This window comes from Lactuca sativa, chromosome 5, assembly GCF_002870075.4.
Source record: "Lactuca sativa cultivar Salinas chromosome 5, Lsat_Salinas_v11, whole genome shotgun sequence".
NCBI lineage: Eukaryota > Viridiplantae > Streptophyta > Magnoliopsida > Asterales > Asteraceae > Lactuca > Lactuca sativa.
In genome coordinates, this window is record NC_056627.2 from 349748898 (window position 1) to 349770147 (window position 21250).

Here is a 21250-nt window from a genome sequence, read left to right on the forward strand (position 1 = left end):
GTGTAGGGATACCATTGTAATATTCTTTCATATAAATATACTACATACATAGCCTCTCACTAATGAGCCTTTCCCATAATTAGCATTCCTACTATTCCATAGAATCCACCACATGTCATTATAATCTATTTAAGAGCCATATTTTAACCAAGTAAAGATTGATCTAACCCACCCATTGAACTACTTCTATGGATGTCAACAAGGCCGAACAGGACGGGGGTTGCATCCTACGCCCCCACCCCTGAAAGTCCCATGTTCCTCTGTCGCTGAAATCCCAAGCCTTCTCACCCTTGCCTCCGATTGGTTTTCCCTATATGATTTGATATCCTTAACTACTTCTTCCAGTCGCAATAATCTAGGACCATTTACATCATACCCCTACCAACAAACCTCCATAACATAAAAGCAACTTAACACTTGATAAGCATATATGAACGATCTTCTGTATCCAAATTGCAAACTCCACAAACAATTCAAGGCACATCCATACCTCTCATATCAACGTTGATCTGAGTGAGAAGCTAGTTCACATGACACCTCCAATAAAAGATATTCACCTTTTGAGGAAGATAACTATTCCATTTAGTCATGAACAAACTACTTAGAAGAGAATTGTTATCAATCGGCTAGTCTTCTAGTTTATGCTACAAGTAACTTGTCTCCATTACTATTAGGTGCATTTTAGGCATCCTTTTCAGCATGTTTAACCCACTTGTTTGCATTCCATTCCATAATAAACCATGCATTTAGCTTATTTTTGGGACAAATGTTTGAACACTTTATTTCCATAATTTTCATGTCATTTCATGTGGTTCTGGAGATTGCAAGTGAATTGGAATGGTGAAAAAGGGTCGGTGGCAAAGTTTCAGAATTTTTGGAGTCGAAACGAAGAAATCAAGTTCTCAAAACAGTTGAATCGACAGGGGTCGTATCATCCAATCGCAAATCAACAAGGGGGGTCGTGTCTGGGAAAAAATATAATTTTTTGGCAACGAAATTTGGACACTGGGGGGGGGGGGTCTCTTCAGCCTTTTTTTACATGATGGGCCGTGTTCGACACAAAATTTGAAATTTGGCAGTTTTCTTTTATGATATATTTCAGGATTTTTTTGGGGCCACTCTACACATGATCTCTCACTTCTAGGACCAGGGGTGATTTTTGAAGAGTGTTTTAGGCTATTAACTTGGAAAAAAATCATTTGGAAACAATTAATTTCATCTTTGTAAGAAACTTTGGTACTTTAATTTTCCTTCTAGACTCGTTGATTTTGTTCTTGTACTGTGCGACTATAACTCTAGGTTTTCAAATTCTATGTTTTGGCTTTTTCTTTGTGGTTTAATCTTAAGAATTGATGTTTATGTTCAATTTCTATCTAGTGAATTTGGTTTTGCTTCAACAAAGAGTTTGATTTTAATTTTGATTCTTATTGGCCATTTGAATTAGGATTAGATCATTCTAGTTATCTAAATTGCAATATCTATAATTGTTTTGGGAATTAGACTTAGTAAAAAGCACTAAATTGATTTTCATTGAATGGTCTTAGTGTAAAATTAATTCACACATCCTTACACTCCCGATCTTATGAGGAGTATTGGGTATTGTTGGGAACATTCACATAAAGCTTAATGCAATCCTTGGTTTAATTCTAAGAGCTTATTTAAATTTGAATTCAAAGATTAAGTTAGTTTTAAAGTGCTTGTTTTAAATCTAATAAATTTGTGAATAAGAAGTGTTAGAGCATGTTAACATTTCTAAGTACCAACTTGGATAGAATTTAGTGAACATCATTTCTTAATTGAACCACTTAATAAGAAAATCAAGCATGGATTTGGGACATTTACATCACTGATTTCTTTTTCGTTGTGTTAGTTCTTTAACCTTTTTTTACTTCTTACAAACAAACCCCCTTATTTTGTGACTAACTTGTACCTTATGCAAAAAGGAATAAGTAATTGTCCCATGTCTCCGTGGATCGACATTGCTTACCTTGTATTACTTTTTAGTGCAATTAAGTAGTGTATTTGGAGTCATTTTGTACCCTTGTCATTTGTTGGGTTTGACAAGCCTAACAATTACCAACATCCCAAACCCACCGATCTCTAGATGACGAGATCGTGAAGTCTAAGACCAACTTCTTGAGATGTAGAGATTAAGAGAATACCGTCCCACCAAGAATCTGGTTACTCTAAGACCATGTAAAAGTAACCTCATTCCACCTTTTATTACCGAGCCACGTATCTTTCCAAAAATAAATGGAAGTCTCATCCTAAACGTTTGTTGACTAACGTACCTAGAAATAGTTATGCAATCATGTAATTAATTGATGGTGAAAACAATACTAGAAGGTCAAGCCTTATTATTTGATGAGTCAAAATACTCTCACACACTAACTACCAGCACCAGTGCCAATGCCAACATCAACACAAGGCTTAAAGTACCAACATCAGTGTGTAACCATTTGTACATTTGTATTTATGTTGTATGTAATTATAGTATTGTATTGTATTTTAGATAACTGATATGATATCTTGGTGATAAGGATCAGTATGCATATTTAGATAATGATTTGTACACGTTGCAATTTTTATGGTGACGGTTAAATAACCAATATTTCACATGGCATTATTTCATTGGCAAAATGTTTGAATTCAAAATTCCGCTAGTTATTTAAGGAAAAGGTTCCTTCCAATTTCAAATTTTTGCTCTCTAAAATCTCTCAAGAACCCTAACTGCTCATCACCAATTTTCTCTCCAAAATTCTCTCTGATTCATTCAAATGGCTTCTACACAACACAATGTTGATCAAGTTACCACCAATGATGATGAGATTTCACAATCAATGATGAAGATTTTGAACACAAATCTTCGTCTTAATCCATCTCTCAGTGTGTATCTAAATGAACTATAGATGATCGTTCAAACTCTAAATAAATATGTTCTTTCATTTGCACTGTCTGCATCATTTTCCATTCTGATGCAATAGTTATCACTTGTTGCTTCAACTGATGTATACAACAAGACGACCAAAGTTGTTGCGTTCCAGATGTCGTCTTCCAAAACGAAGAAATTTACCAAGAAGCAGTTCACACAAATTTTGCAGTTACCTTCTTCAGGGAATTTCTATGAAGTCTTAACTAATCAAGTGATTCACCTGTTTAATGATATGGGTCATCAACCCACTCTTTCGACTATCAGTTATTTTAAGAAGTTGAGCTTGCTAGTTGTTTAGAGTTTCTTGTTTGGAATTATTTTAAGGTGTTTAACAGGGAAGAGTTCATGACTTGATAAGGCTAAGTGTAACAACCCTAAATACGACCCAAAAATTTTGTTTAAATAGTACTAAAAGCTAACAATCATCCATAATATATAATGAAACCGTACGTCACAAATCCTAAAAAGTTATAATAGATGTTTCATGATAAAAGAACTGTATCAACATATCATAGTATCTTAAATAAACTCCCAAGATAAAAAGTTGAAGCTGTGGTGTGTGCAATGCCATCATCCCGAGCTCTTCCCTTTGTTAGTGGAAGTACCTGAAACCAAAACTGAAAACTGTAAGCACGAAGCTTAGTGAGCTCCCTCAAACTACCACATACCATACAATAACATAATAAGCACATACTGGGCCTTGCCCACTGCATAGAACCAAAATCCAAAAATTGCATCGGACCGAAGTCCGGAAACTGCATCGGACCGAAGTTCGGAACTAACTGCATCGGACTGAGGTCCGGAACTGACCGCATCGGACCGAAGTCCAGAACTGACTGGGACCTTGTCCCCTGCATCGGACCGAAGTCCGGAATTGACTGAACATAACATAGCATAAACATATCAACTAGCACGAACACATATACTGCATACTGCATCGGATCGGAGTCTGGAACACATAACACAAAACATGCTTGAATCACAAAAACATCCAACACTCTAACTACTGTATCGGACCTGGTTCTGGAACTGCTACTAACTAAATGGGTCGGGATTGTGGTCGTAGACCCGTTCCTACTGGAAGGAAACTCACCTCGTAATGCTGGCTGCTGAGATGCTAACTCTAAAAGTGGCTGACTACTGCTCCGGAACTGTCTGGCTACAAATCCCAAAAAAAATAGATCAGGTACTTATAAATGCCCCCAAGGTAAAATAACTATTCTACCCCTTGTTCAAAGTCAACTCCCTGGTCAAAGTCAACTTCCAGTTGACCGGATTCACCGAGTCAGGGCGCAGACTCGTCGACTCCCTCCATTACTAACTCTGACTTTAACTCACCGAGTCCCTTTCCCACTCACTGATTCAACCTGAACTCACAAATCGAAGAAAGACGGGGGACTCGCAACTCGACTCGTCGAGTCCAAAGAACAACTCGTCGATTCCTAATGTGTAGATTCCATACAATCGATTCTAATCCATTCCAGGGCATCTAACTCGTAGATCTAAGCTCCTGGGACCATCTGAAAACGTAAAGTTGCTAACTTTACGTGTAACTAAGAAGGAATGAAGCTATTTCACTCAAACTCTACTTTAATCGGGAAAACTCATCCGACTCGCCGAGTTGTATGAACAACTCGTCGAGTCTAAGGCAATCTTCATCGTGCTCGCCGAGTTTCTCATCCAACTCGTCGAGTCCACGGCTATCTTCATATGACTCGCCGAGTCAGCCTTGCGACTCGCCGCGTCCATTCAGTCCTTTTCCCATACAGACTTGATTTGAGCCATGCAGCGGCTCCAAATCATAGATCCAAGCTTCTAGGGCATGCTTATCACGTAAAGTTGCAAACTTTACGTGTATTCATGGCTTTAAAGGCTTCAAATGCCAAAACTAAGCTCTTAATGGGGTTCCAAGCTCAAGAGGGACCTCAATCACGACCACAACTGAAACTTTACACTTCTTGAATGCAATGAGGGTCCAGATATGAAGTATAACCCGATCATAAGGCTTTATCACCAAGGATTTGGGGGTTTTGGGCTTAAAAGAAACAATTTGGGGACAAACAAGATCTACTAGATCAATAAGCAAGATGGAGACTTTATTACCAGAAACGATGACCACAAATGAGTGTGTTCTGGATCTACTTCCTCTTCCTTGAACTCTTCAACCTTCTCCTTCTTCTACTTGCTCCAAAAGTTCCTTCACAAGGTAGGGTTTGGTAAGAAATGCTCTAAGGGGGCTAGAATTTGGTAAGAAATGCTCTGAGGGTGATGGGGGTGAGGTTGGGGCGCATTAATGCGTTTAAATAGGGTGCAATACCTTAAAATTAGGGCTTCATCCAGACAGGCGGACTCACTGCGTCCCAACGTATGGACTCGTCGAGTAGCCAACTCAATTTGCGTGATCATCCCGTCTCTACTCGACGAGTCGGGCTATAGACTCGTCGAGTACCCCTTAAGAAATGAAAATTATTTTATTTAAATCACATACCAGAAATGAAGCGTTACACTAAGCTTGGGGTTTATTCAGTTATGGTTGGTCTGTATTATGGTCTTAATCTCGATTATGCATCATTGTTGTGGAAGGAATTTGAAACTTCAATTTCTCATACAAAACTAGAAACTGGGGTTTCGAGTGCTAGGTTTTGGGGATTGATCTTGAAGGAGGTGTATAGTCAGGACAATATTCTTATACCAACTAATGTTGATATTGTTGAGTTTCCATCGATGATAGTTCCAAAGGTTGTAGTGGATGATGATATGATATTTCCAGTTGTTTCTCGAATCCCTAATTCGATACTAAATTTCGAGGATCCTAAAAATCCATTATTGGTGAAGTATTTGGCTTCTATAGATTCTACCAACTGGTTTTCTTCCACCAAATATTTTTCAAAAAGGGGTAGAAGGAGCAATGAAGAGGTCTAAGGCTCATAAGACAAAGAAACAAGTAGAAGAGCCAAAATAAGTGAAAGAGGAATTGGTTAAAGAAACTATACCCATGAAGACTGGTAAAGGGGTACTTAAAATAACTAAGAAATCTGCTAAGAACCTTCAAATTCTGAAACCACGAAACCTACTCAGGAGCCATTTTTGAGACAATTCCCATGGAAAATCTTTTTCCTAGTAAAGCTACAATTACACAAGAAGTTGAACCGACTGCAAAAAAGAGTGTTCAAAAAGATTTAAGAAGTTACACTTTACCAAAAGGGGAGTTGTACTCCGTGAGGTTTCGAGTCCTGGATCCCTAGCACCAAAGAAGCATCAAGCCTTAGATGTTGCACAGAAGATAAAGAAGCGAAATCACAATCAGGAAGAGGTTCAGTATGAAAGTAATAGTGGAGACTAACAATGATAGCGATGAGTCAGACGATCACATTGTGGATTCATTTCAAGTATCACCTAGAAAGGATACCCATGTCAAATCGACTTTCGAGGAGACACAGATTCAGATGTCAATGTGAACATATCTAATACGGATGTAAATATCGATTCTGGTGTACAACAGGCCAAACCATCCCTGAGAAGGCGAAAGTCATACCATCTGGTGTTTTGAATATCGAGTCTGCTATGGAGGAGGTTGAAACTCCAGACATCATTTTTAAATCAACAAAATTCATCAAATATCTCAAACATCCATCAAATTATGCCAATGTAAATATAGTTATCAGAGTACAAATCCCAAAATCATAAAAAAAATGCAAAAACATGGGTGGATGCACTGCGATCAGGGCGGGCCCTTCCCTCTCGAACCAAAAGTACATGAAACATAAACATAGACTGTAAGCACAAAGCTTAGTGAGTTACCGAAATACTACAAACCATACATCATACATAGCATACAATGGGTCTATTTCACCCCTGAGTCCCTTCTGAATCCCTGAGTCCCTTCTAACTCTCTGAGTCCCTTCAGACTCCTTCGATATCTTTCAACCACTACAAGTCTATTTCACCCGTACAGCTAAACATACATTCATACTAACAATAGTCACAAAGACAACAAGAACATACAAGCATATCAATAAGTGTCACGAAGATCACTACCATCCTATAACATAATCCAATGGGCCGACATTGGTGCCTTCGACCCACAAATACAGTGAGGAAACTCACCTTAATCTGAATATGAACAAATCACACTATCTAGCTGTTACTACCACTCCTCACATTAAACACAATCAAACCAACCCTAATCACTATTTAGGGTAATAAATGAAAGTGCAAATCATAATCCTTATCACAAAGGGTAAAAGACCCTTTTACTCTTCCTACTCTAGGCCCAACAAGCCATGGCCCAAGGCTCACTAATGGCCCAAAAGGCCTACTGGTGAGTACGCCCTAGCGTACCACCTTGTTATGCCTAGCGTACAAGTTCTCACAACAAAGGAAAGGGGACTGCAATGCGTTACGCTGAGCATACGCCTATGTACGCCCCTGATTGCCAAAACTCCATTAAGAACTTAATACCTTATGTCCAAAAGTCCAAATCACAGATCTTGTTCTTGGGAAACGTCTTAAATGAAAATTTTATCAACTTGATTCATTTGCATGGCTCGAAGAGGCCCAACATGCATTTCAAACACTCTAACTTCATATTAAGACCATCAACTCATGTATGGTTGAGCTTAACCCATCAAGATTCCATTTTTGTGAACAAGGGGCCTCAAAAACATCAAGATCTATTATTCTAAGCTTCTAGAGTAACTTATACTCTCATAAATCAACTCAAGGGACCAAAATATGCAAAAAACCCTAACTAGCTTTAGATCTAAACAAAGAATCACCAAGATTTAGACTTTATACCTTTTGGAAGATGAAGAAGGTGAATAGATTCTTTATCCACAACCTTCAAATCAATAAGAACTTCTCCAAAGGGTTCTTCTTTCTTCAAGATGCACCAAACACACACCAAAAACACACATAAGGCTCAATATTCTCTAAAAAAGGATTAAGGTTGCGTGGAAGTTGCTTTAGGATGAAAGAGGATGATAATAGAAGGGGTCTTTGAGGTTATAAGGTGCTTAAATAGGGTCCAAACCCTAAATTTTAGGGTTTACCCCTGGCTCAAGTACGCCAAATGTATGCTAAGCGTACCAGGGGGAAAGCCTCGTGTCCAAGATTCATCAGTATACCTCAATTACACCCAGCATACTAGGCCACCATGCAAAAATGAAAAGCACTTATAAGTTTAAAAAATTTACCTATAAACCGGACGTTACACTATATATATATATATATATATATATATATATATATATACACACACACACACACAGATATATGGACCTTTTTGTCTGGTTATACCATTTAAAACATAAAATATTATTTTTAGAATTATAAATACTGATTTTATATTGTTTTTAAAAGTATAAATAGATATTTTTATATTTCTAGAAATACTAATATGTATATATACTTTTAAATACATATTTATACTTCTAAAAGTTTATTTATACTTCTAAAAAATATAAAAATACATATTTACACATCTAAAAATATATGTATATACTTATAAAAAGGTAAAAAATACTTATTTGTACGTCTAAACACGTAAAAAAATATGTATGTCTCTGTGTGTGTGAATATATATATATATATATATATATATATATATATAGACTTAGGTTATTTTGTTTTTCTAACTACTGTATCAACATATCATAGTATCTGAAATAAACTCCCAGGATATAAAGCTGAAGCTATGGTGTGTGCGATGCCATCATCCCGAGCTCTTCCCTTTGTTAGTGGAAGTACCTGAAACCACAATCAAACCAACCCTAATCACTATTTAGGGTAATAAATGAAAGTGCAAATCATAATCCTTATCACAAAGGGTAAAAGACCCTTTTACTCTTCCTACTCTAGGCCCAACAAGCCATGGCCCAAGGCTCACTAATGGCCCAAAAGGCCTACTGGTGAGTACGCCCTAGTGTACCACCTTGTTATGCCCAGCGTACAAGTTCTCACAGCAAAGGAAAGGGGACTGCAATGCGTTACGCTGAGCATACGCCTATGTATGCCCCTGATTGCCAAAACTCCATTAAGAACTTAATACCTTATGTCCAAAAGTCCAAATCACAGATCTTGTTCTTGGGAAACGTCTTAAATGAAAAATTTATCAACTTGATTCATTTGCATGGCTCGAAGAGGCCCAACATGCATTTCAAACACTCTAACTTCATATTAAGACCATCAACTCATGTATGGTTGAGCTTAACCCATCAAGATTCCATTTTTGTGAACAAGGGGCCTCAAAAACATCAAGATCTATTATTCTAAGCTTCTAGAGTAACTTATACTCTCATAAATCAACTCAAGGGACCAAAATATGCCAAAAACCCTAACTAGCTTTAGATCTAAACAAAGAATCACCAAGATTTAGACTTTATACCTTTTGGAAGATGAAGAAGGTGAATAGATTCTTTATCCACAACCTTCAAATCAACAAGAGCTTCTCGAAAGGGTTCTTCTTTCTTCAAGATGCACCAAACACACACCAAAAACACACATAAGGCTCAATATTCTCTAAAAAAGGATTAGGGTTGCGTGGAAGTTGCTTTGGGATGAAAGAGGATGATAATAGAAGGGGTCTTGAGGTTATAAGGTGCTTAAATAGGGTCCAAACCCTAAATTTTAGGGTTTACCCCTGGCTCAAGTACGCCAAACGTATGCTAGGTACGCTCAGCGTACTAGGGGGAAAACCTCGTGTCCAAGATTCATCAGTATACCTCAATTACGCCCAGCATACTAGGCCACCACGCAAAAATGAATAGCACTTATAAGTTTAAAAAATTTACCTGTAAACCGAACGTTACACTATATATATATATATATATATATATATATATATATATATATATATATATATATATATATATATATACACACATATATGGACTTTTTTGTCTGGTTATACCATTTAAAACATAAAATATTATTTTTAGAATTATAAATACGGATTTTATATAGTTTTTAAAAGTATAAATAGATATTTTTATATTTCTAGAAATACTAATATGTATATATACTTTTAAATACATATTTATACTTCTAAAAGTTTATTTATACTTCTAAAAAAATATAAAAATACATATTTACACATCTAAAAATATATGTATATACTTATAAAAAGGTAAAAATACTTATTTGTACGTCTAAACACGTAAAAAATATGTATGTCTCTGTGTGTCTGAATATATATATATATATATATATAAAGAGAGAGAGAGAGAGAGAGAGAGAGACTTAGGTTATTTTGTTTTTATAACTATTGTGTGCTAGAATGCACAAGTCTGGACCAACACATGGAATTAATCAATGGACATGATTTAAGAGTGTATGATATTACAATGGGATAACATGTACCATATAATCACACAAATTATAGCAAAAGGGTATTTTGGATTATTAGCTATATTTATAAAAGGAAATTTTCGGATTTTTAGGGATAATTAATTCTCCTAATTTTAAAAATCTGAATTTTTATAAGTAATTCAATTTTAATTCTAACGTAATTTGTAAACATAACCGATTTTATTCTGTCAGAATATTTTTTTGTTAGAATGATGTTCTTTCAGAATTTTATTATATTAGAATATTATTGAAGAATAACAAAATTCTTGAAGCCGAGGTTGGAAAATAACAACATTATAATATATTCTTATACATTAAAACTTAAATACAAATTCATACATATTCTTATAGACTAAAAGTCTTATATATTTTAATATAATTATACATATTCTAAAAGAATATCAACAAAAATGAATAAAATTCTTACAAAATAACATCATTCTTAAATTGTGAGTATGATCAAAATGTATTCATTCTTCAAGTTATTCTTATTAGGTCTTCTAGCCATTCCTATCACAAATACAACAAAACTGGTTAAAAACATGTTACTTGCAATTAACTATCACTTTATGTATTCTGGTAGAATACATAGAATATGACAGAATACATAGAATACATTCTCACAGAATACATAGATTTTATTCTGGCAGAATACATAGAATACATTCAAAAGTATCGTATTTACTGCTAATATAATTTTAGATTTCAAATATACAATAATGAGGGACAATAGAAATTGGAATTCAAATTCACAAATTGAACCAAAATAATACACAGACAAATTAATTACCTTTTTTTACAATTACATAAAACATGTGTTGCTAGTAATTCTGACAGAATGCATACCACAAGGTTAAATTCTTTAGATTCTCTTTCAGACATTTCAACAAATAATTGTCAGACATTATTATCAAACAAGCCAAATTAGAACAATCAAGTATCAAAACAAATGGAAATTAAGAACAATCAAGTATCGAGAACAAATGGAAAATCAAGAACAATCTACCATACAAAAAAATCGAAATCCTCCATGAAACGTGATAGGAGAAGGTGCTCAAGTAGATGGATTTGAGAAGAATTTATAACACAAACATATTTTCTGAATTAATTACAGTTTTAACATAGAAAAATAGACTTACCGTTGATGTGTTAAGTCTTAATCGATTTGATTGGAGATAGAGGCTAAAGATGATCAAAGATAGAGCGGGAGTCATCAAAAATCACCAGGGAGGCGTGATGATGGTAGCCGACAATTGAAGATGAAGAATGTAGACGTGGTTTAGGGTTGTGCTAAATCTAGTTCTTCCCTTCTTAAATAATGGATGTGAATCAAAAATAATTATTAGTTTCCTAATTTATATTTATTTTGTTTCCTTAATTTCAAGTGCAAAAAACCAGAAATACCCTTTTTGATTTAATTAATTATTTAATCATTTGCTAAATTGTGATCGGTGCATTTAGGAACACAATTGTTGTTAGAAACATTTGAACCTAGCTCTCTCTCTCTCTCTCTATATATATATATATATATATATATATATATATATATATATATATATATATATATATATATATATATATATATATATATATACACACACACACACACTAGGAGAATGTCCGCGCGTTGCGCAGAAACACCTATATAGTTGAAGTCTTTAAAAATATATGTTTTTTTTAAATATAGTAATAAAATTGCTGTTAAATTTGATATAACAATTCGTATACTAAATTGATATAATATATTAATTATTTTGAATTATATTATAATATATACATTTATTATAACTGCATCATCTCTATCGTTTGAATGACTTCTACCTGTGAGTTACACATGAATAAAATTAAATATAATATATGGTTTAATGTTATTTATAGTTGTTATTGTTAATTAATTTCTTAAAATTTGTTTGCTTAATGTTTTAATTTCTATTATTATAATTATTTAAAATATCAAATATTGTTTTTTGATTTTAAAGGTAACAATATAATCATTTATATAGAGTTATTTTTAACTATTGTTATTGTAAATTATTTTAAACTACTTATTTGAAAACTTTTAACGATTATAAAAATATATTTAGGAAATATTTTAGTTAAATTGAGATTACAATTTAGTTTTTGTAATTATCACTACAACTTATCACTTTTAACTACTTACAAAATATTCTTTGATTTTTTAAGTGGAACTGGAATTTATATTTAAGATGACATTGTAATGTTATATTTAAATTAACAATTTAAGTATTTTTTCTAAATTGTTCAAAATTTGTAGCTTTAAACTAATAATGGGTATATATACAACAACATATTAAATCTAATAAATTAAGTATAATATGTTAAAAGTTAAAGACATAACTTTATAAGTAAAAGTAAAAAGATTATTTTAAAATTGAAATTTAGTATATTTATGATTATACATTAGGTTTGATATTTGTTTAACCTTATCAACCAACTTATAATCATTATTAGAAAGACTCTACAACTAATCACTATTAACTATTTACAAAATATTCTTTGGATTGTTTAAGTTAAACTAAAATTTATATATAAGTTGACCATGTAATGTTATATTCAAATTAATAATTTTAGTATTTTAGACAAATTGTTCCAAAATTATATCTTTAAAATGATAATGGTTTACATCGAACAATATATTAAAACTAATAAAGTAAGTATAATATGTTAAAAGTTAGAAAACATAACTTTATAAGCAGAAGTAAATATATTATTTTAATATTGAAATTTAGTTTATATACGGTTACACTTTAGGTTTGAGATTTATTTAACATTATTAACCAACTTAAAATTATTATTAGAAAGAAATTGAAAAGTCATGGGAGTTTCAAATGAATATGGTGAAAGGAAAAATGTTTCCTTTATAATATAGTATGATATGATATGATATGATATATATATATATATATATATATATATATATATATATATATATATATATATATATAAAGAAATAACGTTTAAAAAGAACGTAAATACAATATTTAATTAAATATTTTTTTTCATATACAAATACGATTTTTCTGTATTATTACAAATATTATGAAAAAAATACTTAGGGTAAAAGCATAATGTATGTGTGTGTGTGTGTGTGTGTGTATATATATATATATATATATATATATATATATATATATATATAAACTTAAGAGAAAACATTTAGAAAAAAAAAAAAAAAAAAAAAAAAAAAAATTTGTAAACTTAAGGGTTTTTGCAAAGTTAAATGGAGTATCATGGTAACCTGTAAACTTAAGGGTTTTTATGACATTTGTTCAAATAAATAAATAACTGTAATTCGGTTTCTTTAGACTATTTGCCATAACAACCAAAACCAATAAAAAAACTAAAATAATAATTTAGTTTGGTAAAAAACAATCCGAAAATATGATTATATAAACTATATAGTATATCCAAATTACCTGATTAAATAATTTGAACATAAAAGTTTGTTTTTATTGTAGGGCTATTTGGAGAAATCCATGTTGTTAATCAGTTTAGATTTTGTATTTCGCAGCTTGCTTAATTTAAATTTTCTTCAAACAAACCAAAAATCAATCGAAATGTATTGCTCAAATTTTATTTCAATTACAATAAACCAAAAATAGAGCATTACTGAAAAACAAATAATCAAACAATAAAGAAAACCAATTTAAATACACAAAAACTTAAAAAGAGCATTTCCATACAAAAATTACAAATCCAAACATACATCTATTGTTCAGATTGATAAGTACCCGAAACTCAAAGACGAATTACGAATTTGATCAAATTTAAACACCTTTATATGTTATTTCTTGTGTAAAGCTGTGTTAATAAATGTTTTGTATATAAGGGAGAAAATAGTTTGAGAAAATGTTTAATTTTTGCTAAAAAAATAAGACTTGCTCAGAAACGCCATTTTTTCGAATAATTCGAAAGAACGTGATAAACCCCATCATCATAACTAGCGCAGATATCATCACAGCAATCTTAGATGCACCAGCCGGGAATCGAACCCGGGTCTGTACCGTGGCAGGGTACTATTCTACCACTAGACCACTGGTGCTTCGTTTGTTAGGTTTTGAGGAAAATAGTTTACATCAATACGATTGCTATTAAATGAAGTAGAACATGTTTACCAAACTCAGAGAGTCAAACACATCGACCCTTACTGTGAAACATGAGCCGTTGAACAGCAATGGTCAGAATCGGACCTCATATGGAATTATTCCCTAACTTTGGTGTGTGGTCTTCTTTTTTTCCTAATTTGTTGGCCTCTCATATTAGTCATATTATATGCCATATTGCCTAATACTTGGCTCATTCACACTTTGGATGACATCTACCAAATATATCCACGCAGAATATGTACTTGTTACTAACATCAAAAAATAATAAGTTTAAGTTAACAAGCGTGTTTATACAAATGAGGACCAACTAAATATCTCAATTGAAAAAAAAAAAAAAAAAAAAAAACTTTGAATTTTATGTTTCCTTCTAAAGACTCAGTTACAATAATAGAAAATTTTCACGTATATATGAATTTTATACTAATTAGTAGTAGCGGGTAGTAGTAGTAGCAGTATGAGACTATGAGCTTACTACTAACGAGCATCCAATATTCCAATGTAGTCACAATTTTCATAAACCCAAAATAAATGATCGATTCAAGAAAATGATAAAAAGTGTCGGTTAACTAAAAAATTTATAGGAAAATTTGTCAAACTAACGGTATGGACTAGGCTAGTTGTCATGAAACTCGAAGGCCCACTTATGTGTACTCTATCTTTCTTGGCGGAGATCTTATTTCCTTGAGTGCCAAGCAACCAACGGTGACTTGCTACAATAGTTAATTTGAGTATAGTGTAATCACAAACATGACTGTTGAAATAGGATGCCTTATGTGTCGCTCATCTTCTTAGAGAGCTACATGTAGCGGCCATGAAAGTGATTGTGTTGTGTTTATCATTTCAGAACGCTAAGTTTGGAAAATAAGAATTTTGAAAAAAATGTTGCTCGGATGCGCAAGTATTCCGAATTAATCGGGATAGCTGTAATGACCCAACATTACATAACAGCGCAGTTTTCTTCATTGCAAATATTGCACCAGCCGGGAATCGAACCCGGGTCTGTACCGTGGCAGGGTACTACTCTACCACTAGACCACTGGTGCTTTGTGTTTGGTATGCGTCTTTGTAAATTATATTTATCATAAGAAAATAAGAACTAACAAAACCACACCGTATTTTGGACTTGGATAAAGTCACCTCATATTATATGATTATTTAGGAGTAATACATTACAAATTTTTGAAAGTGGGGACTTTAATTAAAAAAAAAAAGCAACTTAGAAAGCAAAGTTATTTACGTATCCATAGTTTTAAATATTAATCACTAAATTTTTTTTCTTTTTTATTTTTTAAATCAGAATAAATACTTTGCTACCCAAATACTTAAAAAATACAAAGACATTCAATATATTTATCCATTTGGCCTGTATTTAAATTCAAATACATGTTCTATACTTGTATTAGTGAGTAGTAGAATGAACCATTTAATTCCTTGAACACAAAGTCCAAAGTGGATAGCATTTTCCGGATGCATAAAATTTAGAATAATTCTATCAAACCGGTCAAAAGTATTATATGAATCAAATTCATATGCATACAATATATAAAATATATAATCAGATTTAATCATTAAAGTTATATCATTTATAAAATTATCCATACTAAAAAGTAGAAACTATTAGCTAACTCACCAGGACCATTTTACAAATAATTTACAAACTTAATAATAAAAACTAAAAAGGGGTTCAAGTTTCAAAACCAAAACCAGCAGTTAAGGCAGCTGACATAAGCACAAAAAACCAACCCACTAGAAAACATAGTCAACAAAAGTCTCCTTTTTTCAACTTCTCGACCTTTTTTAACCCTCTCTTATCTCTCTACATTATACCACAACAACCCAAAAAAAAAAAAAAAAACAAAACAAAACGTTCCATAGATAACCCGAACTCAAAACTAGGAAAAAAGGTTCGATTTCCTTCCTAAGATCAGTTATATTAGCAGCATATATCTAAAACTTATCCCGCTTTCCTTCTTTTTTTATACATGTTCTCTAGGAAGATAAAGGAGGAAACTCGTCTTCGTTCTTGAGATGGAATGAATTCTCTCCGATCCTGAAAGTACAAAAAAAAAATAATGTAAAAATTATCAGAGACCCACTATCCACGAATATTGTAAAAAAAAAAAATTAATTAATTTTTTTCAAATTACCTTCCCTGTTTTGTGGCATTCGCATCCAGTTTTTTTGGGGTTTGTGGAGTCTCTGGGATAGACCGAAAAGATCCAAACTCGAGTTTCCTTGGTTGGTTTACAATACCACCGTTGACCTGGTCAACACGTCCACCTTGTCTTGGAGACCGTATTTGATTATTATTATTAGGTTCCACTACCATTTTGGTTTCACCACCCCGACCACGTGGCACCTGACCATTGGACGGTGGTGGCCCACGGCTCCTACCTCCTCCTCTTCCCCCTCTTGTAGGTGACCGTTTCTCCTTAGTTGATGAATTACTGCTATTCTGAAACATAATAGATATAAACCAACAGCTAATTACATTATTTCAATGTGCTTTCATTAATTTGTTTATTATTATCATTATTATAAGTGAAACAAACTACATTCCCAAAAAAAAACATACCATAACAGGGATGTACAGCCCGGTCCCACGTAACGCAGCATTGGGCTGGTAACTGAGATACTGTGGGGCCGGGTGTCCCATCACTACACCATTTGTGTTTGGCTGGAAGGGCATTACGGAGCGTGGTGGGTCCCACGGGTGGTTCTTTTTTTCATAAGGTGAAGTAGGAGGACTGGGAGTGGGAGTGGCCCGAACCATAGATGTAGACAAGGCATAACCATGGCAGCCTTGACCATATAACAGATTCCTTATATGTGCATCATAGTCCCCTGTAAGATCCGAAAACGGGTTCAATAACTCCGTTTCCCCAATCGACAAATTATCCGACCCGTTTTCCACCGACCCGTTTTTATCGAAACATAAGCAAAGGGTATCTCCATCCACGATCTGGGACTCGCTTCTTTCCATCCATAGCTCAAGATCCGACACCTTGTTTTCAGCTAAGTTGGGAATGGGATAATCCTTGTCATCAAAATCGCCATTTGAGAATCTCGAATACATGTCATCCTCGTAATAAGCAGCTTCACTCAGGGACGATATGGACAAATTGCCAAGCCCTTTGACACCACCGTATGTAAAGCCGGGCCCGTATTTCGGTTTGTGCCTTTGCAATGTGTTTGTAAAAAACTTTTTGATTTCATCTCCGATATTCATATTGCTGTTTGATTCGAGAATCCGACCCAGTTTTTTAGCCCCGAATCTAAATGCACTCCGTATCCGATAATAATTTCCTGCAATGAGGTGAAGAAAATGAAATGATTTTTTTTCGTATATATTTTTTAAACTAAATAAATAAACTTGAAGAAAGAAGTGTTTGTTTTACCTCTGTGGACACTACGTCCAAGATTGTTGTTTTCTTTCAAGGGATCAATTATGTTGAGATGCTTTAGGGTAAAAGCTCGTTGATCTGTCTCAAGCCCCTTAGAAGGCACTATGAACATGTCCATACAATTCTTCCTGAATTCCCCAGTTAGCAAAACATCCGTTCCTTGGTTTTCTGGGGTTTCAGCTGCTGACAAAGAGAGAGAATCACCAACATATATAGGTGGGAAAACGGGTGGGTCGGGAGGGAGGTTAATGGGTCAAAACGGGTTGGCTTGACCCACCAACACTTTTTGTCCATTTTTTTTAACTTCATACATGATTAGTGTGTTTAAGAGCTAAATGCAACAAATAAAACTGTTCTTTCATATATCTGTTTATTATTGCATCATACTTTCATTTCTTTCTATTACAGCATTGTACTATTTGGATGACATTGCTATATTTTTTTCAAAGTAAAACACTGTAAGAGAAAGATACTGTAATAAACACATAAATGAAGGTACCTTGAAATTTCTTGAATTTAATCCTATGTTTAATATGATTACAAAACAATGACCTGTTTTTCACATAAATGGATTGAAATTTGAAAACTTTATATATTTCTTACCAGAAAAGTCAGGCATTGAAGATTTGGAAACCGGACCATCCAAACTAATGCAATATTCATCCCAGTCAAACTTGCTATAATAATCCAAAAATCTGTAGAGAACCTAAAAAGGGGCAAAAATAGATGATTGGTGGAATTGAACTATGATTTAGTATGAAATAAAGGGAAGAGATTTTATTATTACCTCTGTGGGGCTATTTAGAGATGCATTGAAGACATGGAATATGTATAGGACTAAAGTTTCCAATGCATAAGTAGAAATTAACCCATGATGAGCCCCAAGTATACGACTTTCATAGTAACACCATGCTTTTATCAAAATAATACTGCGTTTAAAAAGATGATCTTTGCCAACAAGGCGATCAACCTGCATCAAAGATTCAAGAAAGGTTCAAATTTTAAATAATCAAGAATGATGATGTTAAAAATTTGACATAAAGCATAATAAGATGATACCTGTTCAAGAAAACACAATGTACAAAGTCCACCCAGCTGATTAAATGATATATCTATGACAATGTCTTGAACAAGGCATTTCACGAGCTTCACCTGCCAATAAAAAATCGGTTTTTTAGTCATTTTCACATAAAAGAAAGTGATAAAGCTATGAGGATTAGATTACCTCAGCATCGATGAATTGGGTATCCTTCAGTATAAACTCAGTGTTTCCATTCTGCTCTTCTTCTTGAAGAACACGAAGAACTTCACGAGGCAAATTTTCATCCAAGTTAGGAGTACTAAGGACTGTTAGATCAATGTCTCCATCAGGCAGATAAGTCTTGAGTGGCACTGAACCATATGGGAATACCTATAACAAGTGCACCACCAAAAGTTAGATCAAAAAGATATGATCCATAAAAGAAGGATGTGTAATGTACCAAAAAGTTAAAATACATTAACGAAACAAGAAAATGGATGAGAAAACAATAAAAATAGAATAGAAAAAGATATCATGAACCATTTCTTGAAATAACCCAAGTAAAGCCAAAAAATAGGATACAAAAAACAACAGAGTCGTGTGATGTAGCAAAAGGTTAAAATTAAACAGTGAAACAAGAAACAGGGAAAGAAAACATATAATACAAGAGATATATGTTCACTGTTCCTTGAATTAATTCAAGATTAGATGAGTATAAAGTTTTTTTCTTTTCACTCAATTTTCATTTCAGGAGAAGAATATGCAACGATAGCATCAAGCTATAAGCAAAATTCTCATATTGCTTTCTGAGATTCTTGGGCATGTTATATGATCAATCAAATTCTTTTTTAACTGTGGATTCCATAACTTGTCAGTAAAATCTAAGAATGCAACTTGAAAGAAACACTTGTCTTCTAAGACTAAATACCAAAGTCACGAACAAGATAATGAACAATACGCATCAAAAAATGCTAAAAATACAAGTGGACTCAAACAGAGAATATCAATTGTTCTAGACTTCAATCCAGTCGCTTAAACATCAATTACATAGCTACATAACAGCTTCGCGATTGAACATATAACACTTGCAACAAGGGGGTGTTTCGATGTTTAGCTTCAGAAGCAACTCGAAGAATATAATCAAAATGATTAAAGAAATAGTATGCGCAATCAGATCAAAGTTCATTATAAACGGTATAACCCAGAACACGGATGACGGACAAGATTTACGCATGCAAAATGAAGCATAAAAACAAGAAATTATGGAGTAACTGAGTCTAATTAACCTCTAATCGGAGATTGCATCTGATGAGCTTCTGCACGTATTCAATCACGTCTTTCCTCTTCTCATCAGAATCCAAAGTCGGGTGGATGCAATTCAACACTTCCCGAACCGGGTCTTCAGCTAAAACCCAAGTCTCCGCCCGAATCGAATTCGGATCCGGATTAGACAATGGTGCGGCAAACGTGGGCGAAAACGGGCGATCCTCTTCCATAGCAAGATCGCCCATTCAAAAAGAACCAAGAGGAAATGAAAAAAGATATAGGTGTATCGTATATTTATGGTAACGCAAAAACCCTTGGAAATATCAGTCAAATTCCCCGAAATTCGCACAGAAAAGGGGGTTTTGAATGTGATAGCAAAACCATGATTGTAGAATCGGAAGCAAAATTGAGGGGAAAACAAGGAAAATTTGGAAAAAGGTTTGAAGGGTTTATGGAGAAAGAATACACACGGAATTCTCTATGTTGTGTATACGCTTATCTATAGAGCCCAAATCCAGAAGGCTCACCTCTCGATCTTTTCTTCTTCGTCGGTTACTCTGACATGGATATAGAGATATACAGAAAGTGTACGCATAGGTTAAATATATTGTCTCTTTATGTATGTTATGTATCGATCTCTGAACCGAGCACGATACGCGACGCCCTGGAAGCGAAGGGATAATTTTAGAGCAATTAGCAAAGAGCATGTGTTCTTTTACAATTTATAATCTGATGAGAAATTTCGCGAAATGCAACCCCTAGAGTATTAGTTACCTTACTCTTACTGTCTTATCCTTCTTTTTTTTTTTTTTTTTTTTTTTTTTTTTTTTAATTACAATAATCATCCTAAAAAATGATGATAGAGTGACAACATAATTTGCGGTTGATGGCGAAAAATAGCATCATAATTTGTCAAAATTTTCAATTATTGCAAAATATATTATTACTAAATATAAATATAACAATATATTATTTATTGTTTACAAGTACAATAGTAGGAAAATTTTCATGTAATTTGGTTAAGATTAAGTATAAGTATTTGACTAGATTATTGAAAATTTTCATGTAATCTGGTCAAAATTAAGCATTTGACTTTTACAAACAGAAAAATATCATTGCTTTTTATATATATATTTTTAGTATTTGTTATTAT

The 21250-nt window shown here is 33.4% G+C and overlaps 1 protein-coding gene and 3 non-coding genes across 5 annotated transcripts; all 4 read right to left on the reverse strand.

Moving 5' to 3' along the window:
- Nucleotides 1-14178: 14178 nt before the first annotated feature.
- LOC111878797 (small nucleolar RNA snoR114) lies at nt 14179-14264 on the reverse strand. Its single transcript, XR_002845936.1, has one exon. It is a non-coding gene; the product is annotated as a small nucleolar RNA snoR114 (small nucleolar RNA).
- A 7-nt stretch (nt 14265-14271) lies between these two features.
- TRNAG-GCC (transfer RNA glycine (anticodon GCC)) lies at nt 14272-14342 on the reverse strand. Its single transcript has one exon. It is a non-coding gene; the product is annotated as a tRNA-Gly (tRNA).
- Nucleotides 14343-15378: 1036 nt separating this feature from the next.
- TRNAG-GCC (transfer RNA glycine (anticodon GCC)) lies at nt 15379-15449 on the reverse strand. The gene has a single exon. It is a non-coding gene; the product is annotated as a tRNA-Gly (tRNA).
- A 595-nt stretch (nt 15450-16044) lies between these two features.
- On the reverse strand, nt 16045-20810 carry LOC111878737 (uncharacterized). Of its 2 annotated transcripts, none has more exons than XM_023875241.2 (9): nt 20118-20810; nt 19036-19221; nt 18870-18962; nt 18598-18780; nt 18414-18516; nt 17805-17993; nt 16982-17712; nt 16554-16861; nt 16045-16456 (listed from the first exon to the last, which is right to left on the reverse strand). In XM_023875241.2, exons 1-9 carry the CDS (start codon nt 20340-20342, stop codon nt 16396-16398), a joined length of 2079 nt encoding a protein of 692 aa, XP_023731009.1. In that variant the 5' UTR covers nt 20343-20810; the 3' UTR covers nt 16045-16395. The 2 variants fall into 2 exon arrangements, with proteins under 2 accessions (XP_023731009.1, XP_023731010.1); XM_023875242.3 differs by having other exon boundaries at nt 17805-17990; nt 20118-20809.
- Between the last annotated feature and the right edge of the window lie 440 nt (nt 20811-21250).